The sequence below is a fragment of the Chlorocebus sabaeus genome, chromosome 16 (assembly GCF_047675955.1).
Source record: "Chlorocebus sabaeus isolate Y175 chromosome 16, mChlSab1.0.hap1, whole genome shotgun sequence".
In the NCBI taxonomy this organism is placed as follows: Eukaryota; Metazoa; Chordata; class Mammalia; order Primates; family Cercopithecidae; genus Chlorocebus; species Chlorocebus sabaeus.
Genome location: NC_132919.1, coordinates 62,005,946 through 62,018,472, shown reverse-complemented (window position 1 = coordinate 62,018,472; position 12,527 = coordinate 62,005,946). Strand labels below are relative to the sequence as shown.

The following is a 12,527-nucleotide window of genomic DNA, read 5'->3' as shown; positions in this document are numbered from 1 at the left end:
TTAAAAACAAAACAAAACAAAACAAAAAAGACCATCTAAGCAAAGTTTTACATGACATTATATATATAAAATAAAGTACAATTTCCACTTAATTCAGTCTTCAAATATTTTTTATTGGAAGGCCATGCATTGCCTTCATTTATTGTATTTCAAATCACTGTACATTTACTTTTGTGAAAACACTGCCTGCATTTTCTAGTACAAAAAAAACCTAAAAATTGTTTCAGGAATGTAGAGAAATATCCAACTTAAATAGCGAAAAAGTGCACCATAATTACTGCTGCACTGCAGTCATTTCTGCAATTCCCATGTTTCTTAAATAACTATCTTGTCAGATAACACACAATAGAAAGAGCAATTATGAAAAACAGACATTTACATATACTTCTAAAGTCTTATTGAGAATATCCTGTTGGCATTGGATAACCAATCATAGGTGCGGCTGCAGTAGCAGGATACGCATATGCCTGTTGGTTCATACCATTGTGCATATTTGGAACATTACTTCCGTATTGCTGAGTGCTATCATAACCATTCTGGTAAGTCCCTGTTGGATTACCAGTCCTAAAACTGGTCTGTATACCAGCAGACACAAAATTACTTCCAAAGCTCCCATTAGTGTAATTTGCAGCACTGTAAACACCATTCTGAGTTTTTGCCCCAAAATCTCTTTTTAGCAGGCTAGAGTAACCTCTGTCATAATTTTCCCTGTCTCTAAAGGTATTAAATCCACCCCTTTTGCCCGCAGAGTATCTGTCCCGACGGTCATCCTTCATGCCTCCTCTACCCCTGGAACGACCTGTCAAAAAAAAAAAAAAAAATTGCAAATTCATCAATTATGTCTATGACAGAAATCATTGTGGACAGAAAGAATTAGATCTATTCATTGCAGGCGTGAAATGGTTTTACAGTTTTTCAACAGAAGTTTTCCATTCAAGGTTTTACTCACCCTCCAATACCATTTAAATGGATTTGTAGACAACGATGTGACTCACAACTACCAACATTTCCTATCAGTCATCCTTACCTGAACCTCTGTCTTCGACCAACTGAAGCAACTTGGGATTAATTGCTTGATTAGCTTCACGAAGCACAGAGATAAGGTCGCTCACTTGCTTTATGTTATTAGGTGTAAAGAAAGTGTATGCTGTGCCTGTTTTGGTACTGCGAGCAGTTCTTCCAATTCGATGAATATAATCCTCTGAGGAGTTAGGGTAGTCATAATTGATGACAAATTTCACATCTTCCACATCTGTAAGGTGTTGCAGTGTGGCAAAATAGCAATGTACGGAGTTTTGCACACCACAACAGCCAGACCAAAAATAAAAAGTTAGACAATTGTATTCCCAAGAAGGTACGGGCTGCAAAAAATACAGTTAAAATGGTTATCCATTCCCTGTAGGAATACCATTGAGATTGAAAAAAGAAAAAAAAGCACATGTCATCTGTATAAGTTATCACCCACCCAGTGACAGACCCTGTCAAAAGGAATGTGTATTCCCTAGCACATTCCCAAATCAGCAAGTTCCCTTACAGATCATCAAGTGACATCTGAATGCTTCTGCGCAGTAGGGCCACTTAAAGTTTCACAGCAACCTCTTCATGTGCTCATTTTGAGGACCTTGAAACAAAAAAATGTACAAGGTCCTTTGCATTACACATTCATCAGAAGTTCAAACTTCTGGCCACACTGCTTGTCTTGCCAAGACCTTACAACCGCAGCTGCAAGAAAACATACCTGTCCCCCAAAAGTTGTTTTTATGCACTGTGTCTCGTCTAGGCAAGCGCTTCCAAGAAGCCAGGATTCACTTGAGAATGTGTCTCTCTCTGGCAGGTCTCGACATGACGACTACTGTGTAGGTGAGGGAGGAACTTTCAAAGCACTTTCTTTTCCCACTGACTATGTGTGAGAAGTTGCTCCTGCTCTAGATCTCATGTGCCAGTACTCACCAATTTGTAAAAGGCTTAGTACCTTTTAAAGCTGCTCTCTCCATTTCAAACTTGAACAAAAATTTCATTGAACATTGAAGTTTGGAAATATTTCTTCGACATTTCAGCAAACTCACTGAAACTCAAAGACCCACAGATCACAGTGAACAGTTTGAAACAAGGCTGTACCATGGCAGTCATGCAAAGCATGGGACAGAAGAAATACCACGGCAGTGAACTGTGAGGATAACTTCCATTTTTTCCCTCGGAGAGAACAGTTTACGGGGCAGAGGTGATATGTTCTGCCTTTTGAAGATTACTGGCACACGTTCAGCTTTTTCACCTCTCTAATCGACTGGAAGCAGCCAGCCGATCACTAGTCCTCCATCCCCCTCGAGTCCTCCGATTGTCATGCCTAGGCCTTGCCACAAAGACAGCACCTTTATGTGAAAAAAACTTAGAAAAAATGCAAAGGTTAAAGAAAGCAATAAACTTTCTTTAAAAAAGTTAAATGGAGATCTTCTGGGAAACCAAGCCATGAATGCGAGTTTGTACTAACCTAGCCCTCTGGAGGCCACATCTGTAGCAATCAGAATAGGAGCTTTTCCATGTTTGAATTCTACAAAGGAAGGCATATACATGATCAATTATCTGAGCAGACTTCTAGCTGAGTAAGGGGGGAAAAAAACTTCATTTGAAATATTTACCATTTAGAACCCAGTCACGCTCTTGTTGACTCTTGTCACCATGGATACCCATGGCAGGCCACCTAAAAGACAAGTTGTATCATAAAACTCACATTGAAAACCTCAGACTCCAGTGCTTCCACGTCTTGTCACAGAGCTCTTTAATTTCACCAGAAATTAAAAAGAATTAAATTCACTTATATTATCAGATATCCACTGCTCCTGATCCAAAGTTTGCCCTTTCCTAAGCTCAGTTACAAAAAAATCTGCTTCAATGGAGGAGCCCACACATACCCATCTCTCCTCATTTTTCTGGTAAGCTCATCACATCTTCTTTTGGTTTCCACAAAAACAATGGTTTTATTCTCCTTCTCACTCATGATCTCTTCCATTAGACGAATAAGTCTAATAATGGGAGAGAGAAAGGAAAAATCCTGAGTTTTAAAAGACCATTGGTAGGGCCCCACATTTATGGTCAGCAAAACATTAAGTTCAGTTTACATGGCTGGAAGTCAAAGAGGAAACACCTGCTAACCCATGCCTTATGGAGTAGTTCGACCCTTGGTCCTTAAGTCAACCAGGGGACACATGAATTCCTTCTATAGGAAAACTATAAACGGTGATAGTCATTATTTGAAGAATTCAAGATATTTTCAGAAGGATTAATAGGCTAAACGAAATCACACCAACTGAAATAACAACGATCCCTCAATTTTAGCAAGGTTGTTAGGAAGCGAATATAACAGTTAATAAAACTTACTTTTCATCCTTTTCTACGTCATGACACACGTCCACAATCTGAAGAATGTTGTGGTTTGCACTCAGTTCAAGTGCACCAATGTTTATATGGATATAGTCTTTCAAGAAATCTTCAGCAAGCTGTCTTACTTCTTTTGGCCAAGTCGCACTCCACATTAGAGTTTGCCTATCAGGCTAATGGATTTTGGGGGGAAAAATTAGTGTCAGACTAAAAGTAAAAATAGAATTGAATTTGATCACATATTTCAAAGGACACTTACTCTTATTTGATCCACAATCTTCCTTATTTGGGGTTCAAAACCCATATCAAGCATTCTGTCTGCTTCATCAAGGACAAGGTAGGTTGTTCTTCTCAGGTTGGTTTTCCCACACTCTAAAAAGTCAATCAGTCTTCCAGGAGTTGCAATACAGATTTCCACACCTTTAATTAAACACGTAAGTGTAACTACAATACCTAAGATATTTATATTTAGCACCAATGACAAATAAAACTCTCTTCATTACAGACCTCTCTCCAAATCACGTATTTGTGGTCCCTTGGGAGCACCACCATAGATACAAGTAGACTTCAAGCGACATGCTCTACAATATTCAGCAGCTACTTGCTGCACCTGTTGGGCCAGTTCCCGAGTTGGTGCCAGCACCAAACACTAAGGAAAGAGAAACAGCTTTCAGCACAAACCTGGATACTAGTTTTAAACTGTTAACTTATCAGTTATGACGGCAGATCCTTTCTTCATGTGTTGTCCAATACCCAAAGCAACTCCAGCTGAATAGGGAGAGCTAACCTCTGTATAAAACCACCACAAACGATTACATCTTTTGCTATGTAATCTAAAATCTATGTATTACACTTTAATAAAAAGTTAAAAATATATACTTACAATGGGCCCATCGCCTCTCTCTAGGAATGGCTGATGATTGATGTGGACAATGGCAGGAAGCAAATACTATTTGGGGTGAAGACAGGGACAAACAGAAATCACATTAAAATACTCTTGTTTTTAAATTACCATTCCGTTTTCTTGCATATATCACATCAAGAGTTCTCCCAAACTTACAGACAATGTTTTCCCAGATCCAGTCTGTGCCACTCCAACCATATCCAATCCACTTAGAGCAACTGGCCATCCCTGAGCTTGAATAGCAGTGGGTTCAGTGAAATTCTGTCTTGCAATAACATCCATGACATTTGCTATAATTAGTGACAGATATTTAACAAAAATTAGTGATGCCAAGGAAAGGAGGGGGTAGGTGGAAACAAAAACACAGGGGTAGGGTAGAACTGAAAAGTAGCACTCACCAGGGAAATTAGCTTCATAAAAATTTAGAACTGGCTTCGGGCAGTTGTGACCTCTAACTGTAATTTCCTTGCTTCTTCTGTATGTTTCCACCTCTTGCTGCAAAACAAATTATAACGATCTTAAAACTTATGACAACCCCCCCTAACTAAATATGTAATTGGCAAGCCCCTAACATCATAATTTAGTAACCAGTTTAAAGTAGCCTTCATTTTAATCTGGAACCGCATATGAAAACCCTATATGACAAAAAAGCCATTTATTCTGCTATACTCAACCAAAAAAAAAAAAAAAAAAATCCCAAAGCCACCTATTTGCAAAAGTGAGTCACACCTTTCCCAATTATGAAGTCAGAAAACGTAACTCTACCAAAATTGAGTTATTTGCAAAACACCTGTCAGAATTTCATTTACTAGACTCCACTGAGTTACAGCCTGATGAAGCCACATGAATTTACTCACTGCTGTCCGCCTAGCCAAATCAGGGTGCTCTTGATAGAAATTCTTCTCAAACTTGGGCAGCTCATCAAGATTCCACTTCTTTTTAACTAGTTTCTCCCCAGGGTTTCCAAACTTCTTTCCAGATAAGGGCCCCGCCCTACTTCCTCCAAATCGAGGTGCACCAAACCTGGAATGAAGAAAAAACATTATTTACATTTTCAAATGGCTACACCTAGGTTTCTCTACAGATTTGTTTACCATCCCTTGGCACAAGCTAAAGATCACTGAAAGCCTAGCACTATCCTTAGTGATCATCTCTCTCTCTCAACAGCCACAGTTAACGTTTCCCGTAGTCCCAAGTACACACAACTTAGGCCACGTAAACAGCCTGGGATTTACCATATCGAAAACTTGTCACCCAGATGCCAGAATTTAGGATTACACACCACTTCTTGTGGTTACTATTATCTTTCTCACCAGTCTAGCAATTCACTATCAGTGATAACAAGGCTACATGAACCGAAGAGCATCACAACGATGTTACTCATATGGCCGTTTTCAAGCCAAAGAGCTTTGATGTCAACAATCTAGACAGCACAGACAACGAAAACGGAACAAGGGTTTAGAAACACTTCTGCTACCAAACCGAGCTAGGGGGACGCCGCGGTAGAGCTCCGGATCAACGAATCAAAATTATATAACCCAGAAAAAAAGAAAAGGAGGAGCCGGCGACTACCGGGGGAGGAGTCCCGGCCCGGGCGGAGCCGGCCGGGCGGCGTTCCCGCTGGGGCGGCGCTTCCCCCTTTGTCTCGCATTTCTCTCTGCGCCACATTTTCTCGACGCTGCCATTTTGAGCTCCTCCGCCGGGCGGAGTAACAAAGGCGCCGCCGCCATGTCCGAGGCCGGCATTTTATATCCGCGACTCAGCCACATGGCTGATGCCGGCCGCCCTCCTACCCCCACAGCACCAGTGGCTTTGGAGGTGGTCCCTTCGCTCTCACAGAACGCCCGACCACCCCAAAAACACCTCCCGAAAGGCCGCACCTAACAGCTGTTCCTTCGTCTGCCTCGAAACGTCGCGCTTTCATCCGAACAATGCGCTCCCTCTGAATTCCCTCAACAGCTACCAAATGGCAGCCGCCCCGACGGCTCCCCGACCCCCACACAAAAAGCGAGGACGAAGACACTATACCGTCAAATCTCTCCCACTCACTGTTACGTGAATATCAAAATGGCGCAAGCCTTCGGGAAAGGAGGCCCCAAGATAGCCCGGAAAGGCCGAGTCCAAGCCGCAAAGCCCCGGCCCGCCGCCACCCTGACCCGCCCTCCCATCCCCCACCCGCCAGCCCTGACAACTCGGCTCCCACACTCACCCTCGATCCCGGCCGCGGTCTCGGTCACTCGAATAACCCGACATAGCGTCAATGGTTGCGGTTGGCGGGGAACGAAGTAGATAGAAAAAAGTGCGACGAGTCGCTGGAAATGGCTTCGGCGACGGCGAAGCCTTGAGGGGGCGGCAGCGAAGGAGAGACGGCGATGACACCAACCAAAGCTGCACAACTACAGACCGGTGGAAATGAATGAGGTGCCGGCCGCTTTCCGGCAGCCGCTTTTATAGTCTGGACCTCCTCCTACGCCGCAAGGCACGCTGGGAGCCGCTCTATGACCTAATCGCCCCGCCCCTCGCGCAGAGGCCGCAACGCCCGCCGGCGTTCCGCGATCGCCGCGCTTCCACCCCACCCCGTGCCGCTCTCTCAGGTCAGGGCCCACCCACCATTGAAATGCCTCATTCTGCACTTTCTTGACCTCACCTTCTTCTCGTCTTTCCACACCTCAAGAAAGCCACCCTGCCCTTTCCCAAGCCCAGCCAGACGATAAAACAGCCAGCCCAAGCGCGCCCACCCTCCCCACTCGCAGGTGTTTACGTCTCCAAAGAGCCCTCACGCCTGTTACCAAATGAGAGGGAAGGCGGGGGCCTGGCGTTGTCACGTGACTCTACCCCCCCACCGCCCACCGGGACAGGGGCCGCACTACTTCCCCGTTGACGTCGGCGGAGGGATACATAACGAAATAGCTCACCGGAAGTGCGCTGCCAACACCCAGAACCCGCCCCCAGCTGCCGGCTGACTTGGACCGTCCGACCCACGGGTCTGACAATCCTCTGACGGGTTTGGCCGGCGGAGAATGGTCTCTAAACTTCCCAAACCGCTTCCGTGGCACGTGCTGTGAAAGGAAGTGCTCCTCTGATGACCAATCAGCGGCGAGAAGTTCTTTTAACGTCCCTCCCTCTTTCACGCCTCCTTCCCCGCGCTTTAGTTCGTGCGCCCGCCCCCCAGCGTCTGGTCTGCGTTCGGTCCTTGTAGGACACCGTAGCCGGTCTGGCCGCGTCGGAGTCCGGCGGCGACCTGCCTCCGAGACATGGCCCGCTCGGAGTCTGGTGAGTGTTTCCCTGGGGTCGCGGTGTGTGTTTACTGAAACTGTCCACTTTCAGGGAGGCCTCGGGCTAGCCCGGACTGGGTCTGGGATGTCGGCGGGGCTCTTTACTGTCAGACGCTGCGTCGCGGTGGCGGGTTCTCTGGATAGGGTGTCTCAGCTTCATCCCCTCTTCGCTTTGAGGCCGTGGAACAGCAGTATGAGGTGGGAGAGAGGCACTGGGGCGAGGCCGGTAGGACGCTCGGGTCCTGGCTGCAAAAAGAGCAGTCAGAAGGGTCGTCCTCGGACTTGTGTTTCTGTGGGGCGTCTAGCCGCTGTCCATGTGCCCTCCTCCCTTGCACTATGGGCTCTGAGGTCGTACCTTCTTTTGTAGTGGTCTTTAAAGGAACGGCACTCTTAAGGTTTATTCATGCCCCTGCCACAGAAGAATAGTGGTGCTTTTTTCTCTTCAGTGCCCTCTAGAGTCATGGGCTTTGTCTAGCACCGCTTTTGAAGAGCGAATTAATTTGATTGTCTAGGACGCTTTTATCCTTTTCACAAGGACTGCGTACAAACCAGTTGTCGTGGTTTGGCCAGTTGTGAGAAATGGGCTTGGAGAGGGGGATTATGTGCATGGAAGATACACTCTCATTCGTTTCCAGAACGTTGTGTGTCCAGAACATAGTGGAGATGTTTGTTTCTAATATCGATTGCAAGTGCTTTCCTACCAATCGTCAGGCATTTCAAGGAACAAGTATTTTAAGCTAAGTTGCCTTTGGTAGAGAAACTGTTAAACTTCGCAAATCCCAGCAATATCTAGGGGAGAGGAGAATGTGGTATGCAGGAAACGTCAACAGTATTGATAATTCTGAGCTTCATGTACTTCCAATATTTTGTTTCATGTAGATCAATATAATAAAAAAGAAAAACTAACAAATGCATTAGTGTTGATGTTGTCATTATGCCAGTTCTTAACAGCCTAAGTTTAATCACCATTTATTTGGGCACCAGAGAAATCCTGACTTGCGCAAGATAATTGGGTAAACACATGACCAATACTGTTGGGAGTTTGAAGCAACATCTTTTATTAATGACTTTCTAGTAACCTCAGATTATTATTAAACTGTTGCTTATGAGATAATATTCCTGTTTACTTGTAAATATGTTTTAACTAAAAACACCCACGTACGGCTTATATAAGTAACTGAAGATTTTAGGCTGCAACAGTAACAGTTGAATTTGTAGTATAGTTTTGACTATAGAAATTACAGCACTCTGGAAATCATCCCAAGAAATTCAATACATCTTTTTAAAAATCATGCCTAACGGGTCTTTGAAATTCTATAACAATCAAATTCCCTATCTTCTACAAAGTGCAGTGTCTTTTTTTTTTCTGGTGGAGGGGGAGGTTGTTGGATTTTTTGAATGGGTGTGTGATTTTTTTCTGGTGGTATTTAAGACTGATCTTTCCCCCTTTTTCCCAACAGAGTGGGTAACCATTGCCAATAGCCTTCTTTTTAAGTGTCATATACATCTGAGAATACATGAACTTCAAGACTGTGATGCTAATGTTTTTATTGCCCTTTATCAGTCTATTTTGGGAGAAAAGGTACCAGGTAAGACTACTAAAAGCAGGAGTAATTTTGCCTATATCTTAGGCCAGAAGTTTTTGGTCCTTTAGTTAGATGCTTTGGTATTTATAACATTTCATTTTCTCTTTGCCTATATATTTTTAAATATTGCATATTAAATTATATATTAATATACAATATATATTGTATATTAAATGGTATTTAATATTGCGTATTGTCTAATTATAATATTGTATTCCTTAAGGAATACCCTGTGGAATCCACTCAATAATGGCCTTGAGCAGATCAGTTTGAGGGCTCCTGATAATCTCTGGTTAATCCAGTCATGGCTAATGCCTTGTGAAAGTTGCATCCTTTCTGAAAATGTACCTTCAAAAGTTGTAAAATTGCGTGGAACTTGGGAATTTATTGGATCCTGTTACTTAACCAGTGCTGGGGTGAGAATTGATATTTGTACTTGATGAACCTAATTTACCAAGACAGTTAACAAGCGCATATGTCCTTTCATCTTGCTCCCCATCTCACTATGTTCAAGAACAGGGTGGTACCAACTCAGCTTAAGTGATTCTCCCCTGTCTGCCTCCCAAAGTGATAGGATTACAGGCATGAGCCACCATACCCAGCCTGAACTGACATTTTAAATCTTTATACCAATAATTCCAGTTGGCTACTCAAAAGGACATATAAGGGCCGGGCGTGGTGGCTCACGCCTGTAATCCCAGCACTTTGGGAGGCTGATCATTTGAGGCAGGTGGATCACCTGAGGCTAGGAGTTCAAGACCAGCCTGGCCAACATGGCAAAACCCCATCTTTGCTAAAAATACAAAAATTAGCCAGGCATAGTGGTGCACGCCTATAATCCCAGCTACTTGGGAGGCTGAGGCAAGAGAATTGCTTGAGCCGGGGAGGCGGAGGTTGTAGTGAGCCAAGATCACGCCACTGCATTCCAGCCTGGGCAACAGAGCGAGACCCTGTCTCTAAATAAATAAACAAACATACATATATATAAAATAATCCTCGAATGCCTGCTGTGTTTTTTTTTTTTTTTTTTCCTCTCGTAGAAAGCAGCCCATAGTTATGGGTTAAAGTATCATGTCTTGGCTCCCTTACTAGACTATTAGCTCTCTTTGAATGTAGGGACCACTTTATCTTCCTTAACATGGTGCTTCTTGTAAAGCATGTTCATATATATATATGTATATATAAATGGTGTAATAAATGTTCAGTCAATATCCAAAATTGATAAATCGGTTCAATCAATAAATACTCAACCAATAAAGATTCTGCTGTGTAGAGTTCAGGATTTATTAATTTTAATCTGTACTTTACAGCATGTTCTGTTTGGGCAGAGCTTTCATAGCAGTTGAGCATATTCAGTAGCCTAGTGAGAGACAATGAGATGAAAACTTGGCCTCTCATGGATACAAAATTATGTGATTTTTTTTTCCCCCACAGACCTCATAGCTATTCCTAGGAGTCAAGAGGATGATGCACACAATGTACAAGCAGTAATTGATTCGCTGGCCTTGGATTACTTACAGGTCAGCTTGTCTCACATAACAGGTTGGTATATATTTAACTATCACATAATTATGCATTTTAGTAAAATAATTGTTAGAACTGTAGACATTGTTTACTTAACCAAATGATTGAGCTTATGGAGTAGACCAAATTGTAAGATTGAGCTAAGACAATCAACTGATTAGAGGTCAGGCCGATACATGAGAACTTTTCCAGGAGAGCTGTACATCGATTTTGTGATTGATCTGGGTGTGAAACGTGAGTATCCTAGCTGGTAATTTGAGGTATGTTTTTTGTTTTTATGTTATGTTGTTTTGTTTATTTTTATTTTTTTTGATTCAGAGTCTCACTCTGTTGCCCAGGCTGGAGTGTAGTGGTGCAGTCACAGATCACTGTGGCCTCAACCTCCTAAGCTCAGGTGATCCTGTCACTTCAGCTTCCCAGGTAGCTGGGACTACAGCTGTGCACCACCATGCCTGGCTAATTTTTTCTATTTTTTGTAAAGACAGAGTTTCGCCATTTGCCCAGGCTGGTTTGGAATTCCTAGGCTCAGGCAATCCACCTGGCTCCGCTTGTGAAATTGCTGGGATTACAGGCCTGAACCAATGTGCCTGGCCGTGTTGTTTTATTTTAAAGCATGCTAATGCTTCTTGTTTGTGATAGCTAAAAATTAGAAACACCTAAATGTCCATTAGTAGGGACTGGTTAAATAAATCATGATAGTTGCATACAGTGGACTGCTCTGTGGCTATAAAAGATGATTGAATATACTCTTTGTTCCATGTTAAGGGAACAATCTGTAGCATCTGTGATGTGAGAAAAATGTAGTACAATTATAATGGTAATGTGCAGAGTAGTATGCTAGTGTTTGTAAAAACAAAGGTGTGGAGAAGATATTTGCAGTTGTTTGCAATCAGAAGGACTGTCTAGAAGCATATACAAGAAACTCGTAATACTGATTGCCTCCAACAAAGGGAACCTTAGGGTTGCAGGAGAAAGGGACAAGAACTTTCACTGTATACTTTTTGCACTTTCTGAATTTTGAACCATATTATCTATTCAAAAATTTTTTACTGTAATTAAATCTCCAAAATAAAGTATATTATGTTGTATTCTAAAACCAAGCATACAAAATATATTTACAGATCACTATATTATGTGTATTTCATTTATGTTTAGAAATGAAAGATTATTCCAGTAAGTTATTTCAAGCTTATGAATAGAGGGAATATTGACGATGTGAAACTATAATCACAAAAAGAGGATTTATACTGTTGATTTATTCTTTGATAGTTGTAAAAGGAGATAAATGTTAATCAGGATAAGTCCTGATTTACATCTCTTAATTTGGTACTGACAAGAACAAATTTTTTGCAAAGAGAATAAAATACTTCTCTGTCTTAAGTTTTTTAATGCACTTCTAGGTGAGTCAATGGGTAAATCAGTTTGGAAATTATTTGAGAGATAGTCCCATAGTTTCCTTCTTTTTTTGCTATTTGTAATTGCTTTATCACCCAAGTAGGACAAGTTCTGGTATTTGTGCTTGTTAAACATACTATAGCAGGGTTGTTAACATACATGTTTGTAAAACTTTTTAATGCATAGCTGTCTTTGACAGATTACACCCACCCCGTGAAAAATTGTAAAACAGTTTCTCCTGCAGCATGAAGCACTGCATTCTGGCTGGCAGTCTTAGTTGCTAGGTTGTCAGTATACTCCCCATCCTAGAAACTGAAAAGTTTTGAGGATACTCTTGGGATATACTTAGGTATTTTTAAGCCAGAAAACCACATCCAAAACCAAGATTTCTGGTTCATTGTTTTAAACGAAAAAACTATCAAATATTGTCGTTACTAGTAGCAGTATAAAACGTCACATTTCTGGTTA

The 12,527-nt window shown here is 42.3% G+C and overlaps 2 protein-coding genes across 5 annotated transcripts in view; one reads left to right on the top strand and one right to left on the bottom strand.

The window, feature by feature from the left end:
- Positions 1-92: 92 nt before the first annotated feature.
- On the bottom strand, positions 93-7,297 carry DDX5 (DEAD-box helicase 5). Of its 2 annotated transcripts, none has more exons than XM_008012079.3 (14): positions 7,195-7,297; positions 6,489-6,675; positions 5,137-5,302; positions 4,678-4,774; positions 4,436-4,569; positions 4,259-4,324; positions 3,883-4,024; positions 3,635-3,795; positions 3,376-3,548; positions 2,910-3,020; positions 2,637-2,698; positions 2,489-2,548; positions 1,028-1,252; positions 93-799 (listed from the first exon to the last, which is right to left on the bottom strand). In XM_008012079.3, the coding sequence occupies exons 2-14, from the start codon at positions 6,530-6,532 to the stop codon at positions 396-398; spliced, it is 1,845 nt and encodes a 614-aa protein (XP_008010270.1). In that variant the 5' UTR covers positions 6,533-6,675; positions 7,195-7,297; the 3' UTR covers positions 93-395. The 2 variants fall into 2 exon arrangements, with proteins under 2 accessions (XP_008010270.1, XP_037849633.1); XM_037993705.2 differs by lacking the exon at positions 7,195-7,297 and adding an exon at positions 6,927-7,033.
- A 115-nt stretch (positions 7,298-7,412) lies between these two features.
- Positions 7,413-12,527, top strand: part of CEP95 (centrosomal protein 95) — a 30,412-nt gene continuing 25,297 nt past the window's right edge. For all 3 annotated transcript variants that reach the window (XM_037993702.2, XM_008012083.3, XM_037993703.2), the window contains exons 1-3: positions 7,413-7,552; positions 9,015-9,143; positions 10,575-10,682. In XM_037993702.2, the coding sequence (XP_037849630.2) occupies positions 7,534-7,552; positions 9,015-9,143; positions 10,575-10,682 (256 nt within the window). In that variant the 5' untranslated portion in view covers positions 7,413-7,533. The remainder of the gene's footprint in view (positions 7,553-9,014; positions 9,144-10,574; positions 10,683-12,527) is intronic.